Source organism: Haliotis rufescens, unplaced genomic scaffold (assembly GCF_023055435.1).
Source record: "Haliotis rufescens isolate VD_foot unplaced genomic scaffold, xgHalRufe1.0.p SCAF_37, whole genome shotgun sequence".
Taxonomy (NCBI): domain Eukaryota; kingdom Metazoa; phylum Mollusca; class Gastropoda; order Lepetellida; family Haliotidae; genus Haliotis; species Haliotis rufescens.
Window position 1 is genome coordinate 3,965,936 of NW_025964079.1, and position 23,209 is coordinate 3,989,144.

The 23,209-nt window shown below is 40.4% G+C and overlaps 1 protein-coding gene across 2 annotated transcripts; it reads left to right on the forward strand.

The window, feature by feature from the left end:
• Positions 1–107: 107 nt before the first annotated feature.
• LOC124144332 (cytochrome P450 20A1-like) lies at positions 108–22,457 on the forward strand. 2 transcript variants are annotated; one of them, XM_048381233.1, is made up of 11 exons: positions 108–265; positions 5,369–5,421; positions 6,306–6,475; positions 8,157–8,302; positions 9,214–9,381; positions 10,344–10,425; positions 13,158–13,334; positions 16,692–16,815; positions 18,659–18,770; positions 20,489–20,553; positions 21,468–22,457. In XM_048381233.1, exons 1-11 carry the CDS (start codon positions 194–196, stop codon positions 21,718–21,720), a joined length of 1,422 nt encoding a protein of 473 aa, XP_048237190.1. In that variant the 5' UTR covers positions 108–193; the 3' UTR covers positions 21,721–22,457. The 2 variants fall into 2 exon arrangements, 1 of the variants encoding a protein (XP_048237190.1); XR_007218001.1 differs by lacking the exons at positions 108–265; positions 5,369–5,421; positions 6,306–6,475; ... (3 more) ...; positions 13,158–13,334; positions 21,468–22,457 and adding an exon at positions 13,390–15,010 and having other exon boundaries at positions 16,692–17,437; positions 20,489–20,506.
• Positions 22,458–23,209: the final 752 nt, after the last annotated feature.

Consider the following 23,209-nt stretch of genomic DNA (forward strand, 5'->3'; position numbering starts at 1 on the left):
GATGGAATGAAACATACATATTTGCATGGTTTCTCCGCTAGAAGCGAGGTCTTACTTGCTAATAACATAGAACTATGTTTTCCGCAGGGTCCAGCTGACCGAGGAATAACAATATTGCAACTTCCGGTGCGTTGTTCGGTTGAGTTCCAGCTCATCACTAAAAGAATCTGGAGTAGACCGTCTAGCTTCTGATATGTTGGCATTTCTTATATTTGCAGCCACGTTTGTGGTTGTACTGATAATTGCCGTTATTTATATATATCCGGTAAGTACTGTGCCCTGTCGGGATTTCGCTGACATGACACGTATTTTCTCAGCAAGCCAATTAAAGTAAACCAACATACTCGTGTGTCGTCACTGCAAAGACTGGAGAACTTTAAATGAACGCGACGTCGTCTGTTCTGAAGCTTTGTTTGTAAACAACAATCAATAATCCCTGAGCTTACTCGGCTCTGCGCCTGATTCCGTTTCTGCTCCAGTGACCACACCGCCGGTGTATGCTTATCACTATACCGTATTTTTCTCTTGTTTGTAAACAAACACTTATTCTGAAATAAGAACAGACGGGCCTTATGTAAGCCTTTCAGTGTGCTTTACATATTGTTTTGCATAATTATACAGATATACTATTACAACTGCAACAGTCCGGTGCATGACAATATGGCTTTACATGTCAAAGTGGCTGTACTGATAGCTCTCCATAGGGCTTTGATGACAGTACATGCATGGAGGATAAATACACAAATGGAAATATGTTTTGACGTTTTATGATATTTCCCAATGAAAGTTAAATATTTCATGACATGTTTATCGAAATGTGCAAACTCATCCACATGAAACATGAAAACTCAAAGAGTGGACTGTGTAAGATGTGATGATGTGACAGAGGTACATATACTCGGTGTGGTATTAGCTAAACCCTAAATGGGCCTCAGTCAAAGACAGGATAGGGGAGATAACTCTCATATGCATGCTGCTGGCTGCAAGCACATGGCAAAGGCACACTTATGTACACAGCTACACTTAAAGTGATTAAACACAGTTAACGAACGAAGACATCTTTGTCATATCGCCACACTCGGCTGGCTGCAAGGAACCCTGGTATGGGTGGGAGAGTGATTGGCTTTATACATGTGAGGCATATATGTATCAGGGTTTCAGATGGCCCTCGGTCACCGGTCATAGACCGATAAACTTTCTATTTGACCGATGGTTTGTTTAAGTTGTCGGACTTCTGACTGATAGAAATGCTAAGCAAGGCGTCACATGTGTCATAATTTCATGATTAAATAGTAAATAGTAAGGATTATTCCACTGGAGCCATCAATTTTAATGCTCTCATAAAGTATAGTGCCAATCAAGACTCAGTTGTCCTTGTGTCTGGGGGATGGGGGGTGAAGTTGATGGCAGTATTGCTCTCAGACCCGGTGGGTAGCCAGCCGGGTGTGCGGAAGCTATGCCCGATTTTTTAAAAGTACTGATTTAACTTCGAAATTTTACTGTATCCGGCATCTTTGTGTAAGTGACTTACTGACTTTTGCCAGTGACTTCTTACATTTCTTGGGTCCAAGTCATTGACCTGTATACAGCTTTTGTGTCAAAATCACTGTGTATTGTAATCTAGGCTTTGATAAACACTGGCTTCTCTTTTAATCAAGCTAGCAGTTAATATATCTTGTAACTCGGTCATAAGAAAAACACACAAGCTTCCTCTATTGCCTCTATTTAAAAACAGACAGAACTGTTGCGTAATGTCCCTCTAAGAGTCTGAGCATTTCAGCATAGTGCCAGTGACCATGATCATTCATAATTCCATGTTAGAGTTGGTCCCCAGCAACCAATGCTGGCCATAGGAAGGGCCCAAAAGGTTAGGGGTGGTCAGGCTCAATGACTTTGTTGATAACCATGATAACTTTTCGCCGTACCTGACAGCATGGATAATTTGTCACAATATCAATCACTAGATTATGTAGTCCAGACTTGACTATTTCAGTCCACAGTCATATTGCTGGAATATTGTTGAGTGGGCGTTAAAGGGGCTCTGATCTCTGACAATTCACAGGGACTGGCTGTTGTCTTTGTTATCGTTTTTTTCCCGTAAGCGCATTTGTCACTTTTATTGATTGTATAAGTTTGTATAGTCACATTGATCAACAAAATGAAGTACAGCTTTGTCTTGGAATTAATAAGGAAATGTAGTTATCTTTGGGGGTAGTATCCGTAATATGGATGATATCACTTGCTTGGTATTGTGTGATTTTCTTTTATACTACCTTGAATGGTAACACAAACTAAAGATTTCACCTGAGTATTGCTTATTTTATTGTGTGTATATGTTAAATTGAATGTGTAAAATGACTACTGGTAATATTTTCACTTAGACAATTTATTAAATATCTAAATAATCAGTTATTTTACAAATTGACTGAACAATCTGTCCTTTTAACATGCTAAAGAATTCCAAACATTTTGAGGTTTAATTTTATCACCCAGATAAAAGTCAAAGTACATTTCTATATTTTGTGGCTTCTAATCCTTGCTTAATTAGTCTATTGTGGTGTTTTTAAACCCCTTTGAACTTCTTAGTAATCTTTAGTCAATCTGTTATTTAAATGAACAGATTTTTCAGTCAATTTGTAAAATGACTGAAATGTTTAGACATTTTATGAAATACCTAAGTGAATCACATATTGCACATTTCCTGTAACATTTACATGCCTACAAACAAAAAGGTTTTGTAAAAAGAACGACTTATCGTTGTTTGTCTCACATTGAAGAATTTCCCAACGATAACGTAGAGGAACGAGAATGATAAATGCAAATATCGTAATTAAAACCAACCAAAGTAATATGTATAATATTAGGCATTTACTTTATTCGAGGAATGTATCTGTAAATATCCACATAACATAAAGGAACAATATCCCATACATCTGCAGCTGTACAAGGTAACTTGTGCGATGTCACATGTCTTTGTAACAATCTAATATGTTAAGATATATGTACTGTTTCAGGATATTATGTTTATAACTCATGTTCGTTTCTCAACTGATCAAGCTTGTTTCACGGGTTTCACATAGGATTTCAAGTCTCATTGATGTTCACAAATTAAAAAATTTCCATTGAGTTAGATAACAATGTGCAATCTATCAATGTATTAATGGCTAATCTTTTGAACAAAGTATGTTGTTTTTACATAGGCACTTCACGCGCAGATAGGGGTGTATTCCTTCTGCTTTAGTAAAACCTACATATATACACAAGGGGTGGGACCGATGCATCACTGTATCGCAATTTTTTTACTCCTCGATACAAGTATCAATCACAGTGGCACACTTGTTAAAACTATTGATTCTTACCTTAAATGTTTGCTTTAGATATCTGTTACACCAAGCACTAATTAGTAGTGAAAGTTAATGGTGAAAATGTAAATATTTTCATCCCTTGTGCCCTTCTTCACGCTGCCATCTGCAAATTGTCAGTGTGCCAGGTATTTTCTGCAAAAATAATGTGTACACATATTTGCTGTCTACTAAATTACATAACTGCACGACCCGTGAAGATCAGGGTTAGAATAGATCTTCAGCAACCCATGCTTGCCGTAAAAGGCGACTATGCTTGTCGTAAAAGGCGACTAACGGGATCGGGTGGTCAGGCTCGCTGACTTGGTTGATGCATGTCATCGACCCCAATTGCGTGGATCAATGCTCATGATATTAATCACTGAATTGTCTGGTCCAGACTCGATTATTTACAGACCGCCGTCATATAGCAGGAATATTGCTGAGTGCGGTGTTAAACAACAAACCAACCAACCAACCAACCAACCAACCAACCAACATAGCTGCACATACACATTTACTTTATAGGTTTGTTTTTTTATGCCCTGCTCAAATGAAGTTTTGCAGGAGATGTAGAAACGTGGTCCGTCCATCACGTTTCGTTCCCAGGGCATAGGTCATACAGTGATACACCAATCAATATTTATTCATGCAACTTTGTATACACATCAGGCATACACTGAACCGGAGCCTTGTGTTATTCAGAAATTATTTTTTTGTGTGTTTCCATGGCAGCAAGTTTGACTTCAAATGAGGGTAGGGATGATTTCCAGAGCACAACTCATAAAGTGTTTCTCAATTGTTTGTATATTGCAAGTGCTGAACTGATAATTGGTTTTGCTGTTGAGGTGTTTTTTTCAGAATTTGCGTTTAGTTGAACTCAGGTTTAAATGAGGGTTTCATTTTGCAGTGTAGTCATCTGTGGTAGTCATCTGTCAGTTGTATTCACAAACCCTTTTTGGTATATTGAGGTATGCACATTGTTTGATGAAAAAAGGCATGGGCTATTGATGACTTTATGTCCTTGCTCAGCTTACATCCGATTGTCGATTATTTATGCCTCAAATACATCAAATGTTTATTTTCAATATTATAGGTCTATTGACATGACATGATTAAATATCAAGCTAGGAAACACAGAAATAAGGATCTAAGTCAATCTCAGTCATCGTATTATCCAAGCAATCCGAAATCTGAAAATGATTTCACTTCAGGAATACTTTTTATTTTATTATTAAACTATAACCGTCATGGGTATTTTCAAATAACATCATCCGATGAGCTTCCACCTTTCTTTTTGTCTGTTTGTTTTGGTTGAAAAAATTAATTAACATGCCCCCTTTGTAATATTGAAATCTTCATTGATCACATGTAACCAATCAGTGTTCAGAAATGTGCATAGATTCTGCTTCTAAGTTTATCTACACTGTCCTTGCGGATGGTAGGCCAGCCTCTTGTCACACTCAGTTGCATTAGCCAGCAAATCGACTCTTTTGTGAGAAGCCAGAGATTTGTGCCCCTTTGAACAATAAAATAGGCACGTGCGGCCCAGTCGTCTAAGGTGCCGCGATTTGTTGTGCAGAGTTGCGCCCCTTGGGCATGCCAGAATTGAGGGTTCGAATCCCGGTTGCCCCGATTATGTTTCTGGGTTTGTCAGCACCACGCCCGTGCTCGTGGGTTTCACCGATGTGGTAAATGTCTGAGACCTGCATCATTTAGGGCTTTCCTCCCACATTAAGCCGACATGCCGTGATATAACTGGAATACTGTTAAAAGCGGCGTTAAACCCAACTCACTCACTCACTCACTCACTCGAACAACAAAACATGTAACAACAACATCTTCTGAGGACATCATAATAATTTATGTTCGTGATGTAATATTTCTCAGAGATTATTGCATATATAGAGTAGGTCTCATTCGGCCATATCAGAGGAAGAAGGACATGCCATCTTATTTTATTTCTCATGATCAATATTGATCTTGTTGATGTATAACCATTAATTTGTTTCTTATATTTTTTCCAGAAAAGTTCAGCCAAAGGGACAACAGTGCCTGGCCTCTCTCCAACCACTACAGAGTATGTTGGTTTTGTTCTTGACCAGTCTATGTGACATCCATCATGTCCATGGGCACAGACTGTGATGTTATTCTAGGCTTAAAAACATAAGAGAACTTGTTCTCCAGCATTAGAAATTGGCACTAGTCTTGTAGTCCTTGCCAAACTGCCCAGTAGTTAAGGTATCACAAGGACTAGTAGACATTTGCCATTTTTAAGGTTTGTTTGGTTTGTTTTATTTCTTGTTTAACATGTTTAACGCCGCACTCAGCAATATTCAAGCTATATGATGGCGGTCTGTAAATAATCGAATCTGGACCAGATAATCCAGTGATTAATATCATGAGCATCGATCCACGCAATTGGGATCGATGACATGGATCAACCAAGTCAGAGAGCCTGACCACCCGATCCCGTTAGTCGCCTTTTACGACAAGCATAGTCGCTTTTTACGGCAAGCATGGATTGCTGAAGACCTATTCTACCCCGGGATCTTCAAGGGTCCATTTTTAAGGGTATTGCTATATATATGTTATCATCATAAGGACTAGCGGACCAAAAATGTTAGTTATGAAAATATAGTGCGGGCAGGCGGTGTCTTTTTTTGGTTTTTGATTGTTCAATCTTGTTCTACTTTCTAGTGTGACGTCATTCTGACCTTAAGTCACAATATCAATCGAATGACGTCAACAATGCCATCAGGGTGACATAAACAATAAACTGGTGTGTGTGACAGGTGTGAAGTTATATTCCCACGAGTGCACATACAATTTTTATGAAATTTTTTCTTTCTAACCTATGGGTATAGAATATATTTAACAATAAAATACCTTTAAATGTCTTGATAAGTTTTCTTGACAAGCGTTGGTAATAGGTTTTCTTGATGAGCTTTGTGTTGTTGGCAGAGATGGCAACCTGGCTGATATCAGGAGGGCCGGCAGCCTGCACGAGTTCCTCATGGACCTACACCAGCAGTTCGGGCCCATAGCTTCCTTCTGGATGGGGCCGCAACTCGTCGTCAGCATTGCATCAGCCGAACTCTTCAAGCAACACCAGAACGTGTTTGATCGACCTCGTGAGTTGCCCCAATGTAGCTTTTAGCTCACGTGACTGATGTTCAAGTGAGCTGATGTTGTGGTGTGTTGTCTTTCAGTCGACAACTTTTATATTTCTGATATCTATGAAACTTCAAGGCCGATGGAGCTGAAATTTTGTCAGCCCTGTTCATACCAAGAGTTGTGAGAAGGTTGTTCTATACGCTCTCTTACCCTTTGACACCTTACGAAAATATATGCATTATAAGATGTAGCCTGTTGCTTCTTTGAAAACAAATTCTTTGAAGTTGACGTTTTTCCCACCGAAATAGGTAGATTGTGAACAATGAATTTGCTATTGTTGATGTCATTTCCTTATTATCAGATTATGAAACTTTCACAGTGATCATGTTAAGAAAAAAAACAAGTGTTTGGTGAGGGCCATGAAAAACTTTGCTGGTTATTTCAGGGCTCCAGATATTTGTTAAGTTTGTTGAGTATTGCTTGTCTTTGGGTTGGCTCCCTTGGATCCAGTCTATTGGGTTGTCTTAAACGGACTGAGCCAGTCTCATTAAAATCAGATCTCAGTTCTTGCTACCGCTAAACAAAGATCTGAGGACATCCCATTACGGGTCACGTCAGAATGACCTTTCATCCGACCAATCAAAGTGTTGCTTACCAGATCATTAAAGTTATGGGATGTCTTCAGATCTTTGTTTGGCGGTAGCGAGAACTAAGATCATATTTTAATGAGTCTGAGCAGACAATTTTGTTGTCTGCTATGTTGTAAGTTATTGCGTTTATGAAAAAGTCGTGGTATTTGTATGCAAGTAACTAAAAATAATAGGGTTGTGGTTATTAATTTGCATATTTTTGTATAAATATGCAGCTTATCTTCAGCTAAGGTTATTTATTTTGCTGAAATATGATTAGTATTCATCATGTTCATGGGGTTTTCATGACAAGTGGCTGCTTCACATTGGAATAGGTCCCCAGCAACCTATGCATGCCCTTAGAGGCACATGTCATCGATCCCAATTGCATGGATTGATGCTCATGATGTCAATCACTGGATTGTCTGGTCCAGACTCTATTATTTACAGACCGCCGTCATATAGCTGGAATATTGCTGAGTGCGGTGTTAAACAAACCAACCAACCTTAGAGGTGCCTTGATGAATCAGGTCTTCCGGAGTAAGAGGGAAGTTTTTTATGCCACTTTTAGCAATATTCCAGCAATATGATGACGGGGGACACCAGAAATGGGCTTCACACAATGTACCCATGTGGGGAATTGAACCCAGTTCTTCAGCGTGATGAGCGAACGCTTTAACCACAAGGCTACTCCACCGCCCAGAGATTTTCAGGCTCCTCCTTGACTTGGTTGATTGTGTATCATCATGGCCTGAGATCAGGGGATTGTTGCTCATGATATCAATCACTGGTTTGCTGGGTCCAGACAAGATTACGTGCCACCTGTGGACATATATGTCTGTAATATTGCTGAGTGTGGCGTTAAACAAAAAACCCACCAAAACACTATCATGATAACAGATAATGATATGGCATCCAAAAATTGACATCCATTTTGGAGTGTCATTTTTGTATTCTGAACATACTTAAACTTCTTCTCTTATCCCTAACCATCCTTCAGTGACCATCATGTAAAAATATTTTATCAAATGAAAACAGATGTTGACCTAGTCGTGTTGCTTTTTACCAGCGGAGCTGTTCCGCCTGTTTGAGCCTCTTATTGGAGCAAAGTGTATACAGTACGCTAACGGTGGTGATGGACGAGCTAGACGGACAGCTTATGATAAAAGTTTCTCCCATGAAGAGCTGAAGATGTACTACCCTAATCTGCAGAAGGTGAGATTTGAGACTTGCCGCACTTTGGCAGAAGAATGTGCAGTGTAATTATTAAGCAGCCATCTTGAAATAAGTAATCAGTATGAACCAGGTTTCCGAAAAAAGGAGTTTTTCAGGTAATCTTTACTAATGCTTTACTTGTGAATGGGAAGGTCTTACGCCATCCGCAATTCACACATTATTTTAATAAATGCCGCATCCAATAATTCCGTAAGGGGCCTGCGTGCATAGTAGTTTTGTTACCTGTGCCACCAAGTTTACGTTGACTGACATATCACAAATTTAATTGGCACATGACAACACACTTTTGATCATTAAACATGTCTTCATTCAATATTGTCTTTGGCTATTTCAACAGGTGCACACAGTTTGACTTATTGCCTTTTAAAGGGGTGATCCTTAGCAAATTTTGAGTAGTATATATGTATCCATTCTCTGTCAACTAAAGTTCTTTTAAAGGCGTCAGTAGCGGTAATCTGGTCGTGGTTGCTGTGAATTAGGGTGAGCTGGTGCGATCTGGCCTGAGAAGTTCACACATATATTCACAAAAATTAATGAATGAATGAAAAGTCGAATAAAATTGAATGAAATGGATTATGTCTGTGGTTTCGTTTGAAAGCTGGCACAGCGATATTTGTTACTGGAATGATATATTATTGTTTGAAGTTCAACTTGTGGCTTACTTTATTACGTGTTAATAAGTAACTCCTATACTTTAGCCTAGACTTATGACAGTAGTAGTGTTAAGACATAACTCCCATACTTTAGTCTTAACTTATCATGCTTAGGTGAGTTGAGACGTAATTCCAAATTGCCTCTCCACTCCACAACACTCCACTCCACTCCACTCCACTCCACTCCACTCCACTCCACTCCACTCCACTCCGCTCCACTCCACTCTTCTGTTTCAGGTGACTGATGGCCTTGTCAACAAGTGGTCCTCAATGGTCAAGGAAGAGCACATCCCACTGGGCCAGTACATGTTTGCCTTCTCTATCAAGGCAGCTTTGATAACACTTCTTGGGGATTGCTTTGAAAATGATAAAGAAATTTTGTCTTTCAAGACCCACTATGACTTGGTAAATAAGGAAAGAAACCACTAACCATATTCGACGTAATAAGCGCCCAGGGCGCTCTCAAAATTAGAAATAGGGGGCTCTTATTAGAATATTATTTTTGTGGAAAAAAAACAGAGTTGAAAGATAAATTTTGTGGTTTATGCTGACAGCCTGAAATGTTTATATACGAGAGATACATTTTCCCAGAATTTAATTGCCCATAATTAAGGGTGCATAGAACACAAAAGTGCATATTATACGTGAATAAATAAGTCCTGTGTACATTGATCAATCGGGAAAGGGGTGCTAATTGGGATTGTTCACTAGCCAATATATTAGCAAATATCGCCGTGGGCGCTTATTAGAGTCGGGCGCTTATAACGTCGAATACAGTAATAAGACTTTGAACATGTTGAAATGGTGTGTAAGTTATCAAACATTTGACAATCAGCCATATAATCAAAATCATAATAAGCAGCTGTGATCTAGAACGTTTGCTTCCTGCCTCATCATTGACATTGATAACATCTTATTCAATTATTGAATACAAAGGTTTAGTTTGGGAGCACGGGTGGCCCAGTTGCCGCAATTGCAGAGTTGCATCCCATTGGCAAGCCACAAACCTTTGATTGTGGGTTTGAATCCCAGTTTGCCCGGATTATGTTTCTAGGTTTGTCAGCACCATACCCGTGCTCGTGGGTTTCACCGAAGTGGTAAACGTCTGAGACCTGCATCACTTCGGGCTTTCCTCCCACATAAGCTGACACGCCGTGATATAACTGGAATAATGTTAAAAGCGGCATTAAACCCAACTCACTCACTCACTATATTAACATTTCACTTTTAACTGAGACACTGTTACTATAACACAAGGAATTTCAAACGCTGCCTTATTTTCTGAAAAGGATTCCAGAAATGGTTGTCATTGCCTGTGATTTGATAATGGGTATAATATCATTGTTTGCTGTTAACTTTTGTTGTAGGTGTGGTCTGAAATGGAACACCGGCTGGCCGATCCTACCATTCCCGATGATGATAGTCCCAGGGCTAAAACATTCAGTGAATGTAAGTTGGGGGCAGTATTGATTGTTGGAGTAGGCAGTATTGATTGTTGGAGTAGGCAGTATTGATTGTTTTATTAGGCAGTATTGATTGTTGGAGTAGGCAGTATTGATTGTTGGAGTAGGCAGTATTGATTGTTGGAGTAGGCAGTATTGATTGTTGGAGTAGGCAGTATTGATTGTTGGAGTAGGCAGTATTGATTGTTTTATTAGGCAGTATTGATTGTTGGAGTAGGCAGTATTGATTGTTGGAGTAGGCAGTATTGATTGTTGGAGTAGGCAGTATTGATTGTTGGAGTAGGCAGTATTGGTTGTTGGAGTAGGCAGTATTGGTTGTTGGAGTAGGCAGTATTGGTTGAAGGCAGTATTGATTTTTGGAGTAGGCAGTAATGATTTTTGGAGTAAGCAGTAATGATTTTTGGAGTAAGCAGTATTGATTGTTGGAGTAGGCAGTATTGATTGGTGGAGTAGGCAGTATTGATTGTTGGAGTGTAGGCAGTATTGATTGTTGGAGTGTAGGCAGTATTGGTTGAAGGCAGTATTGATTGTACAATTGTAGGCAGTATTAATTGTAAGATTATAGGCAGTATCGATTTGAGACGGTATTGATTGTAAGATTTGTAGGCAGTTTTTATTGTAGGTTGTACTGACTGTAAGATAGTAGGCGGTATTCATTTTATGATTGTAGGCAGTATTGATAGTACGATTATAGGCAGTATTAATTTAAGATTATTGGTAGAATTGATTATAAATTTGTAGGCAGTATTGATAGTACGATTGTAAGCAGTATTAATTGTAAGATTATAGGTAGAACTGATTGTAAGGTTGTAGGCAGTATTGATAGTATGATTGTAGGCAGTATTAATTGTAAGATTATAGGTAGAACTGATTGTAAGGTTGTAGGCAGTATTGATAGTAAGATTGTAGGCAGTAATGATTGTAAGAAATATTCATTGTTGGCAATATTGATTATAAGATAAAAGGCAGTCTTGAGTGTGGGCAGTATTGATTGTAAGATTGCAGGCAGTATTGATTGTATGATTGTAGGCAGCATTAATTGTAAAATTGTAGGCAGTATTGATTGTATGATTGTAGGCAGTATTGATTGTGTGATTGTAGGTAGTATTGATTAAATGATTGTAGGCAGTATTGATTGTAAGATTGTTGGCAGTATTGATTGTATGATTGTTGGCAGTATTGATTGTGTGATTGTAGGTAGTATTGATTATATGATTGTTGGCAGTATTGATTGTAAGATTGTTGGCAGTATTGATTGTATGATTGTAGGCAGTATTGATTGTGTGATTGTAGGTAGTATTGATTATATGATTGTAGGCAGTATTGACAGTAAGGTTGTTGGCAGTATTGATTGTAAGATTGTTGGCAGTATTGACAGTAAGGTTGTAGGCAGTATTGATTGTGTGATTGTAGGTAGTATTGATTGTATGATTGTAGGCAGTATTGATTGTAAGATTGTTGGCAGTATTGATTGTAAGATTGTTGGCAGTATTGATTGTATGATTGTTGGCAGTATTGATTGTGTGATTGTAGGTAGTATTGATTATATGATTGTTGGCAGTATTGATTGTAAGATTGTTGGCAGTATTGATTGTATGATTGTAGGCAGTATTGATTGTGTGATTGTAGGTAGTATTGATTATATGATTGTAGGCAGTATTGACAGTAAGGTTGTTGGCAGTATTGATTGTAAGATTGTTGGCAGTATTGACAGTAAGGTTGTAGGCAGTATTGATTGTGTGATTGTAGGTAGTATTGATTGTATGATTGTAGGCAGTATTGATTGTAAGATTGTTGGCAGTATTGATTGTAAGATTGTTGGCAGTATTGATTGTATGATTGTGGGCAGTATTGATTGTATGATTGTAGGCAGTATTGACAGTAAGCATGGTAAGGTTGCAGGCAGTATTGATTGTGTGATTGTAGGCAGTATTGACAGTAAGGTTGTAGGCAGTATTGATTGTATGATTGTTGGCAGTATTGACACTAAGGTTGTAGGCAGTATTGATTGTAGTGTTGTAAGGAAGAGAATTTACAGATCTTTTACACAACGTTTCGGAGTACATGTTTACGCATTCGTCTAAAGAAGGATACTCCGAAATGTTGTGTTCCTCATAATAAAGAAGTTGACATCCATAAAATCTCTTCCTTATGTGTATCACTTCTAAATACCTTTCAAAGACTTGTAATGTTGCAGTCCGTTTTGATTAGATGATTGTAGTCCGTTTTGATTGTAAGATTGTTAACAGTGTTGATTTAAAAATTGTAGGCAATATTGACTTATGAACTATGGATCGATTTTGGGTAGTTATTACTGTTGGTAGTAAAGATAGAACGTGTACAAGTATAAGATTGTAGACAATGTCACTTTTAGAATAGCAGTGTTGCTTGCGTCATTGGACTCAAAATTGTAACTATGGAAACATAGGCAGTAATAGAGTTTAGGATTTTGGACTGTGTTGAATTTTGTGTAAGGAAGTACTTCCTGCTGTGTAATAGTGTAGCAAGAATTCAGTCTTTTACGTTTTTTACGGGTAACAAATCGTTCTTTGAAACCTCTGAAATATATACAGTGTTGGTTTAGCATTGTCTTATCTAACTCTAAATCTAAACGTCTAAATCTAAACGTCTAAATAAATCCACTGAATATCATCAAACAACAATCATGTGTACATGTTGTATATCCTGCTTGGTGTTTCCTTGGTGTTTCTCCATCAGCCAGGAAGAAGGTCATCGATAGTGTCATGAAGTCCGTGGAACATCGGAAGAAGCATGGCAGCAAGTCAGAGGAGCACCTCCTGATAGACCGCATCCTAGACCATCACACGGATATAGACGTTGGCCACAGTGACTGCCTCACGTACTTGGTTGGGGGTTTCCACACGACTGGCAACTGTAAGTTCTATCATGTACTTGGTTGGGGGTTTCCACACGACTGGCAACTGTAAGTTCTATCATGTACCTGGTTGGGGGTTCCCAACGACTGGCAACTGTAAGTTCTATTATGTACCTTGTTAGGGGTTCCACACGACTGGCAACTGTAAGTTCTATCATGTACCTGGTTGGGGGTTCCCAACGACTGGCAACTGTAAGTTCTATTATGTACCTTGTTGGGGGTGCCACACGACTGGCAACTGTAAGTTCTATCATGTACCTGGTTGGGGGTTCCCAACGACTGGCAACTGTAAGTTCTATTATGTACCTTGTTAGGGGTTCCACAAGACTGGCAACTGTAAGTTCTATCATGTACCTTGTTGGGGGTTGCACACGACTGGCAACTGTAAGTTCTATCATGTACCTGGTTGGGGGTTCCACACGACTGGCAACTGTAAGTTCTATCATGTACCTGGGGCGGTTGGGTAGCCTAGTGGTTAAAGCGTTCGCTCGTCACGCCGAAGACCCGGGTTCGATTCCCGACATGGGTACAATGTGTGAAGCCTATTTCTGGTGTCCCCCGCCGTGATATTGCTGGAATATTGTTAAAAGCGGCGTAAAACCATACTCACTCACTCACTCACTCACTATCATGTACCTGGTTTGGGGTTCCACACGACTGGCAACTGTAAGTTCTATCATGTACCTTGTTAGGGGTTCCACACGACTGGCAACTGTAAGTTCTATCATGTACCTTGTTAGGGGTTACACACGACTGGCAACTGTAAGTTCTATTATGTACCTTGTTGGGGGTTCCACACGACTGGCAACTGTAAGTTCTATCACGTACCTGGTTGGGGGTTCCACACGACTGGCAACTGTAAGTTCTATCATGTACCTGGTTGGGGGTTCCCAACGACTGGCAACTGTAAGTTCTATTATGTACCTTGTTAGGGGTTCCACACGACTGGCAACTGTAAGTTCTATCATGTACCTGGTTGGGGGTTCCCAACGACTGGCAACTGTAAGTTCTATTATGTACCTTGTTGGGGGTTCCACACGACTGGCAACTGTAAGTTCTATCATGTACCTGGTTGGGGGTTCCCAACGACTGGCAACTGTAAGTTCTATTATGTACCTTGTTGGGGGTTCCACACGACTGGCAACTGTAAGTTCTATCATGTACCTGGTTGGGGGTTCCAAACGACTGGCAACTGTAAGTTCTATCATGTACCTGGTTGGGGGTTCCACACGACTGGCAACTGTAAGTTCTATCATGTACCTTGTTAGGGGTTCCACACGACTGGCAACTGTAAGTTCTATCACGTACCTGGTTGGGGGTTCCAAACGACTGGCAACTGTAAGTTCTATCATGTACCTTGTTAGGGGTAACACACGACTGGCAACTGTAAGTTCTATTACGTACCTTGTTGGGGGTTGCACACGACTGGCAACTGAAAGTTCTATCACGTACCTGGTTGGGGGTTCCACACGACTGGCAACTGTAAGTTCTATCATGTACCTTGTTGGGGGTTACACACGACTGGCAACTGTAAGTTCTATCATGTACCTTGTTAGGGGTTACACACGACTGGCAACTGTAAGTTCTTTTATGTACCTTGTTGGGGGTTACACACGACTGGCAACTGTAAGTTCTATCATGTACCTGGTTGGGGGTTTCCACACGACTGGCAACTGTAAGTTCTATCATGTACCTTGTTGGGGGTTTCCACACGACTGGCAACTGTAAGTTCTATCACGTACCTGGTTGGGGCTTCCACGCGACCGGCAACTGTAAGTTCTATCATGTACCTTGTTGGGGGTTCCACACGACTGGCAACTGTGAGTTCTATCACAAACCTTTTTGGGGTTTCCACACGACTGGCAACTGTCAGTTCTATCATGTACCTTGTTGGGGGTTCCACACGACTGGCAACTGTGAGTTCTATCACGAACCTTTTGGGGGTTTCCACACAACTGGCAACTGTAAGTTCTATCATGTACCTTGTTGGGGGTTACACACGACTGGCAACTGTGAGTTCTATCACGTACCTGGTTGGGGTTTCCACACGAGTGGCAACTGTAAGTTCTATCACGTACCTGGTTGGGCGTTCCACACAACTGGCAACTGTAAGTTCTATCATGTACCTTGTTGGGGGTTACACACGACTGGCAACTGTGAGTTCTATCACGTACCTTGTTGGGGGTTACACACGACTGGCAACTGTGAGTTCTATCACGTACCTGGTTGGGGTTTCCACACGACTGGCAACTGTAAGTTCTATCACGTACCTGGTTGGGGTTTCCACACGACTGGCAACTGTAAGTTCTATCACGTACCTTGTTGGGCGTTCCACACAACTGGCAACTGTAAGTTCTATCATGTACCTTGTTGGGGGTTACTCACGACTGGCAACTGTGAGTTGTCTCACATACCTTCTTGGGGCAGTCTTGTGGTTAAAGTGTTCACTCGTCACGCCGAAGACCCGGGTTTGATTCCCAACGTGTACAATGTGTGAAGCCCATTTCTGGTGTCCCCCGCCGTGCTATTGCTGGAATATTGCTAAAAGTTATGTAAAACCATACTCACTCACTCTTGGGAGGGAATACTGTTAAAAGTGGCGTTAAACCCGGCTCACTCACTCACTCTTGGGGGCTTACCTTCTCGGGGGTTCCCCACGACTGGCAACTGAAATTTGTCTCACATTCATTGTTGGGGGGTTCCCCACGACCGGGTAAGAGTAAGTTGACTCGATACCTTGCTGCGGGTTCAACACGACCGGGTCTGTCATGTGACACTGATGTGTGTGATTTTTAGTGTTAACCTGGGTCTGACAGTGATGTGCGTGTTGTTTTAGTGTTAACCTGGGTCTGACAGTGATGTGTGTGTTGTTTCAGTGTTAACCTGGGTCTGACAGTGATGTGTGTGTTGTTTCAGTGTTAACCTGGGTCTGACAGTGATGTGCGTGTTGTTTCAGTGTTAACCTGGGTCTGACAGTGATGTGTGTGTTGTTTCAGTGTTAACCTGGGTCTGACAGTGATGTGCGTGTTGTTTCAGTGTTAACCTGGGTCTGACAGTGATGTTCGTGTTGTTTCAGTGTTAACCTGGGTCTGACAGTGATGTGCGTGTTGTTTCAGTGTTAACCTGGGTCTGACAGTGATGTGCGTGTTGTTTCAGTGTTAACCTGGGTCTGACAGTTATGTGCGTGTTGTTTCAGTGTTAACCTGGGTCTGACAGTGATGTGCTTGTTGTTTGAGTGTTAACCTGGGTCTGACAGTGATGTGCGTGTTGTTTCAGTGTTAACCTGGGTCTGACAGTGATGTGCGTGTTGTTTCAGTGTTAACCTGGGTCTGACAGTGATGTGCGTGTTGTTTCAGTGTTAACCTGGGCCTTCTACTTTTTGGCAACCCACCAAGACATCCAGGAGAAGGTATTTAAGGAGGTTATCAAAGTTCTGGGTCAAGACGACACAGTGGAGCATCACAATCTCAATGACCTGAAGTAAGTGTAAGCAGACAATCTCAATGACCTGAAGTAAGTGTAAGCAGACAATCTCAATGACCTGAAGTAAGTGTAAGCAGACAATCTCAATAACCTGAAGTAAGTGTGAGCAGACAATCTCAATGACCTGAAGTAAGTGTGAGCCTACAATCTCAATGCCCTGAAGTAAGTGTGAGCCCATAGTCTCAATGACCTGAAGTAGATGTGTGCACCACAATCTCAATGACCTGAAGTAAGTGTGAGCCCACAATCTCAATGACCTGAAGTAAGTGAGCCTACAATCTCAATGACCTGAAGTAAGTGTGAGCCCATAGTCTCAATGACCTGAAGTAGATGTGTGCACCACAATCTCAATGACGTAAGTGTGAGCCCACCATTTCAATGACCTGAAGTAGATGTGTGCACCACAATTGCAATGACGTGAGTAAGTGTGAGCCCACCATCTCAATTACCTGAAGTAGATGTGTGCACCACAATCTCAATGACGTGAGTAAGTGTGAGCCCACCATCTTAATGACCTGAAGAAAGTGTAAGCCTACAATATCAATGACCTGAAGAAAGTGTAAGCCTACAATCTCAATGACCTGAAGTAGGTGTGAGCCCACAATCTCAATGACCTGAAGTAGTTTTGTGCATTACAATCTCAATGACCTGAAGTGTAAGCCCAGTCTCAATGACCTGAAATATCTATGCATATAAATCATTGCCTAGTAGAACTTGAACTACAATTTAAATAGTAAATCATCATGTCAAGTGACGTTTTATCTCAAATTTCATCTTTGCATTAACTCAGTTTGTTCTCACCTGTTCGTTTACAAGACATTTATTTTATTTTCAAGATAAATCAGAAATGTATTGACTATATGAATTAAATGTATGTAACATGTGCATAATGAGCATCTTAACCTCATCACTCAAGTTATATAGGGCATGGGTGTCTGCATTTCGCTGTGCAGAAACCTATGATTGTGGGTTCGAATCCCGGTTCACCCAGATGATGTTTCTAGGTTTGCCAGCACCATACCCGTGCTTGTGGGTTTCACTGAGGTGGTAAACATCTGAGACCTGCATCACCTCGGGCTTTCCTCCCACATTAAGCTGACATGCCGTGATATAACTGGAATACTGTTTAAAGCGGTGTTAAACCCAACTCACTCACTCACTCAAGTTATACATTATGTTTCTAGGTTTGTCAGCACCATACCCGTGCTTGTGGCTTTCACCGAGGTGGTAAATGTCTGAGACCTGCATCACCTCGGGCTTTCCTCCCACATTAAGCTGACATGCCGTGATATAACTGGAATACTGTTTAAAGCGGTGTTAAACCCAACTCACTCACTCACTCAAGTTATACATTATGTTTCTAGGTTTGTCAGCACCATACCCGTGCTTGTGGCTTTCACCGAGGTGGTAAATGTCTGAGACCTGCATCACTTCGGGCTTTCCTCCCACATTAAGCTGACATGCCGTGATATAACTGGAATACTGTTTAAAGCGGTGTTAAACCCAACTCACTCACTCACTCAAGTTATACATTATGTTTCTAGGTTTGTCAGCACCATACCCGTGCTTGTGGCTTTCACTGAGGTGGTAAATGTCTGAGAACTGCATCACTTCGGGCTTTCCTCCCACATTAAGCTGACATGCTGTGATATAACTGGAATACTGTTTAAAGCGGTGTTAAACCCAACTCACTCACTTACTCACTCAAGTTATTCATTATCAAATAAAGGTGAGCTTCAGTACCTTTGGTACAGTGGCTTGGTGTATTTTGATTAAGGCCGTAAATGTTATATAAAATAACAGCTGATGCAAAGTGTTGTTTCATGTTTCCTCGGGACAGGTATCTTCGACAGGTGATTGACGAGACACTCAGATGTGCTGTTGTCGCTCCCTGGGCTGCCAGGTTTCAAGACTTTGATTCAGAATTGGGAGGACACAAGATTCCCAAAAATGTAAGAATAGTCATCGGTTCTCAGTACATCGTGCATCTGTGAATATCCGGGTCAGAATTGGTCTTCACAACCCATGCTTGTCATAAGAATGGGATCAGGTGGTCAGGCTCGCTGACTTGGTTGATGCATGTCATCGTATTCCTATTGCGTAGATCGATGCTCATGATGTCAGCTACTTGATTATCTGTACTCGACTCGATTAATTACAGGCCACTGTATGTGGCTGAAATATTGCATCTTCCCGAGGCAAGAGAGTTAACTGACTTTGAAAGTCCAGTTTCCACCTTTGCCAAACTAGGCAGGAATTACTTGGCTCGATCGTAGCGCCACCAGTGGCTATTACCAGTTATGTCCCTTCTAAGTCTCTCCTATGGACCAAGCAGATACCACCTCTCGTATCACTTGCGTTTGCTTCACACGAAATGGTGGTGCCCAGTCATGACGATCTGATCAATAATCAAGATCTATATTGTGATAAAACAGGTCTTACATCGCAAAATGTATCAAATCACGTGATTAAAAACATGAAAAGATTTGGAAAATATCTGCTTACAACGAGTTGGCGGTGAACATGCTTTGCAAATCCTGCAATCGATCGAAATCTGCACAACAGTTTCCGAACTGGATTTCAATTTCGGTGTGCGATTTTGATTGGACTATGCATAGACTCGTTAGTCCAGCCAAAATGTAACTCCATAATACCAGCCTACTTCAGCAAGGGTGGAAACTGGACTTTTATAGTAAGTTAACTCTCTTTCCTCGGGAAGATGGGGATATTGCAGAGTGAGGTGTTAAACAAACAAGATGCATAAGGGAATTGGATGGCTACAGCATGTGACCTGCCTACTTGTGAATTATACTACCACATTGCATGGATTATTTCTCAAATGAGGACCTTTTTGTGGGATCACAAATTCAGGTTGGTAGGTCGGGAAATAAATTCAAGAAATTTTCGGTTTCAAATAATTGATTTGTTTCATTTTACGATTCGTCATGATTTGTTGTGTATTGAAGTGTTTAAGATACATTTTCACCAGGTTTTGATTATTGTGTATTTCTCATGTTATCTATGACTATGGGAAGTAGGTTTACGTGTACAAACAGTTGCTGGGAATGATGCTAGTGTACTGGACTGAATTTAGCTGAACGTTGTAATTGTCTTTCTGGTAACCACGATATATATTGATACAGGCCTTGAAAATTTTCTACAACCCAACTTGTCCTGATTATGATGATGATGATTATTATTAATAGTAGTAAGAGGCGACTAACGGGATCGGGTGGTCAGGCTTGCTGACATGGTTGATGCATGTCATCAATCCCTATTGCGTGGATCGATGCTCATGATGTCAATCACTTGATCGTCTGGTTCAGACTTGATAATTTACAGACCGCCGTCATATAGCTGGAATATTGCTGAGTGCGGCGTTAAACAACAACACAACCAACCAACCATTATTATTATTATTATTACATGTATTATTATTATTAAGGCACACTTACTTGTTTGATGATGCATGTCTTCGTATCCCAATTGTGTGGATCGATGCTCATGATGTCAATCACTGGATTGTCTGGTCCAGCCTCGATTATTTACAGACCGCCGGCATGCAGCTGGAATATTGCTGAGTGCGGCGTTAAACAACAGGAAACAAACAAATATTATCATTATAACAACAACATATGAATCCAGTTGAGCAAATACCCTTCATTTGCAGACTCCCGTGATCCATGCCCTCGGTGTGATGCTCCAGGATGAGACAGTGTGGCCTCTGCCCAACAAGTGAGTTAGCCTGGTGTTTACGTTAGCTTGTGGGGATTCTGGGTCCATCCCCTGTACCTCATGGTTGTTAGAGGTTTGCGGTATTACCTGTACATTGGCATACAGCAATTTGAAATACTGATCATTACATATCACAATATGTATAAAAAATACTGGTATTTTGAGCTTTTGAAAATAAAGCATATCTCATCTTCTTGGCTAAGTTTTCATGAGTTTGAAATCAAACAGAAATTCTGAAATTACGAACCTGATTCATGTGATGTGCTCACTCACTCACTCACTCACGCACGCACGCACGCACGCAACCACGCAACCACGCAACCACGCAACCACCATGCTGGTTGTAAGAGGGACCTTAATGGATCCTGTGGTCAGGCTCATGACTTGATTGATTGCATCTCATCGTATCTCGACAGCATGGATTATTGCTCGCAATATAAATTATATAACTGGAATATTGCTGAGTGTGGTGCTAAACAACTAACAAAACAAACAAGTTGGAAGTCCTCAGCATCCAGAATTCTGTATGAGTCTTATATGTGAGTCTATGAAAAACTGAATTCTACAAATCAGTACAATACTAATTCATTCTAGTATCCCAATTGCGTGGATTGATGCTCATGGTGTCAATCACTGGATTGTCTGGTCCAGACTCGATTACTTACAGACTGCCGTCATATAGCTGGAATACTGCTGAGTGCGGCGTTAAACAACAAACAAACAAACAAACAAACAATTCTAGTAATTTCTGAGTATCATCAGTGGTGTGGGTGGCAAGGGGAAGTGCAATAATCTTGAATGCAATTTTAAACCCTATTTCACCTCCCTTCTCCTCTCAAATTGCCAGACTGAGGATTATTTTATATATTTTATTTGATATTTATTTGACGTCTGCTGTTTCAATTTGTGTCCAGGTTTGACCCTGATCGACTCTCAACAGAACAAAGTAAAGGTCGACCTTCCCTGGCATTTTCACCATTCGGCTTTGCTGGGAAAAGAATCTGTCCAGGGTATAGATTTGCTTACGTAGAAACCACAATGTGCTTGGCAACACTCATTCGCAAGTTCAAGGTCAACTTAGTTGAAGGTCAAGTTGTGAAACCAGAATTTGGCCTTGTTACACATCCTGTTGATGAAATCTGGATTACAGTCAGTAAAAGGAAGTAACTGTACCATTGCACACTTTGCGCTTGAGTCAAGCATGAAGAGATGGAGTAACCTCCCCTGTTTTTGTTTTCAACTGCTTGTTTGAATGCAGCTGGAAGATGTGGGCCAAAAATGGATTACCGTATTTGCCGTTGTAAGGGCACTGAGGGATTAGAAATTGAGCAAGGGCACTTATTAAATCCGTATTAGTTAAATTTGTTGTCAGAGATCGATGGGTAGTAAACAAACTTTGTTGAGACGTTGCTGAAACTGAAACTTTTTCGATATTACCGAATCCGGTAGTTATAGGGCTAATCTTCTACGATGCTGTTTTTGAAAACAAATCTGTACTATAGACAAAATGATATGTGCTTTGATGTACCGTTTTTTCTTGATTATCGTGCGCACTCAAGTATAATGCGCACCCCCTCTATTTTTAAGAATTATTTTTTGGATATTATACACAGAAAAATATACACCGTACCCCTTCAGCGAATTCCGGTAAACAAACAGGTGATAAGAAACTTGGTCAGTACAAATTTGAAATTTGAGATAAAAAATCACCAGACATGTTGATTTACCGTTTAAATTGTATTTTTTTGTCCTGCTAGACATTGTATTACATCAAGGGATTAAGATTACCTTGTGTAATTTTTCGTAAACTAAGCTGGAAACAGCAATCAGCTGTACACACGTTTACATTTTCGGTCTTGTAGAGGGTATTTATTAAGATTACCGTATTCGACATAATAAGCGCCCAGGGCGCTCTCAAAATAAGAAATAGGGGGCTCTTATTAGAATATTATCTTGGTGAAAAACAACAGAGTTGAAAGATCGTAAATTTCGTGGTTTATGCTGACAGCCTGAAATGTTTAAATACGACAGATGTATTTTTCCAGAATTTAATTTCACATAATTAGGGATGCATATAACACATGTATTATGCAAGAATAAATAAATAAATAAATACATTGATCAATCGGAAGGGGTGCTAATTAGGATTGTTCACGAGCCAATATATTAGCAAATATCGCCATGGGCGCTTATTAGAGCGGGGCGCTTATTGCGTCGAATACGGTACTTACAAATTGAGGTGTCCCCTGTTGTGATAGTGCTGGAGTATTGCTAAAAGCGGCATAAAACATTACTAACTTACTCACTCACTCAAATATTCATCAAGTCGTTGGTCAGGGGCCGGTTATTGGAGCTGGGCCAGGTTAGGTGAGTGGGCGCTTATTACGGAGAATATGGTATTTTTTTCATCATAATATCCAGATCTTTCCCATACCATCACTACTCTGATCTTGAACAGTTAAACAATGGGCACGAGTGGTTAAGTCACCTGATGCACTGGTATTTGCATATAGAGTTGCTTCCCTTAGTCATGCAAGGATCCTGTGTTTGTATCATAGATTTGTGCTGATATGTTCCTTGGTTTGTCAGCATCATAAACTTTTGTCACTTAGGGCTTTCCTCTCACTTTCAGCTAACAGCATGAAAAACTGAACGA

What these genes read in the sequence shown, in the direction of transcription:
- LOC124144332 (XM_048381233.1), top strand. Translation starts at nt 194, where the DNA reads ATGTTGGCATTTCTTATATTTGCAGCCACGTTTGTGGTTGTACTGATA. An exon ending in ACTACCCTAATCTGCAGAAG is followed by an intron (nt 8,303 to 9,213) that starts GTGAGATTTGAG and finishes CTTCTGTTTCAG; the next exon opens with GTGACTGATGGCCTTGTCAA. An exon ending in GGCTAAAACATTCAGTGAAT is followed by an intron (nt 10,426 to 13,157) that starts GTAAGTTGGGGG and finishes TTTCTCCATCAG; the next exon opens with CCAGGAAGAAGGTCATCGAT.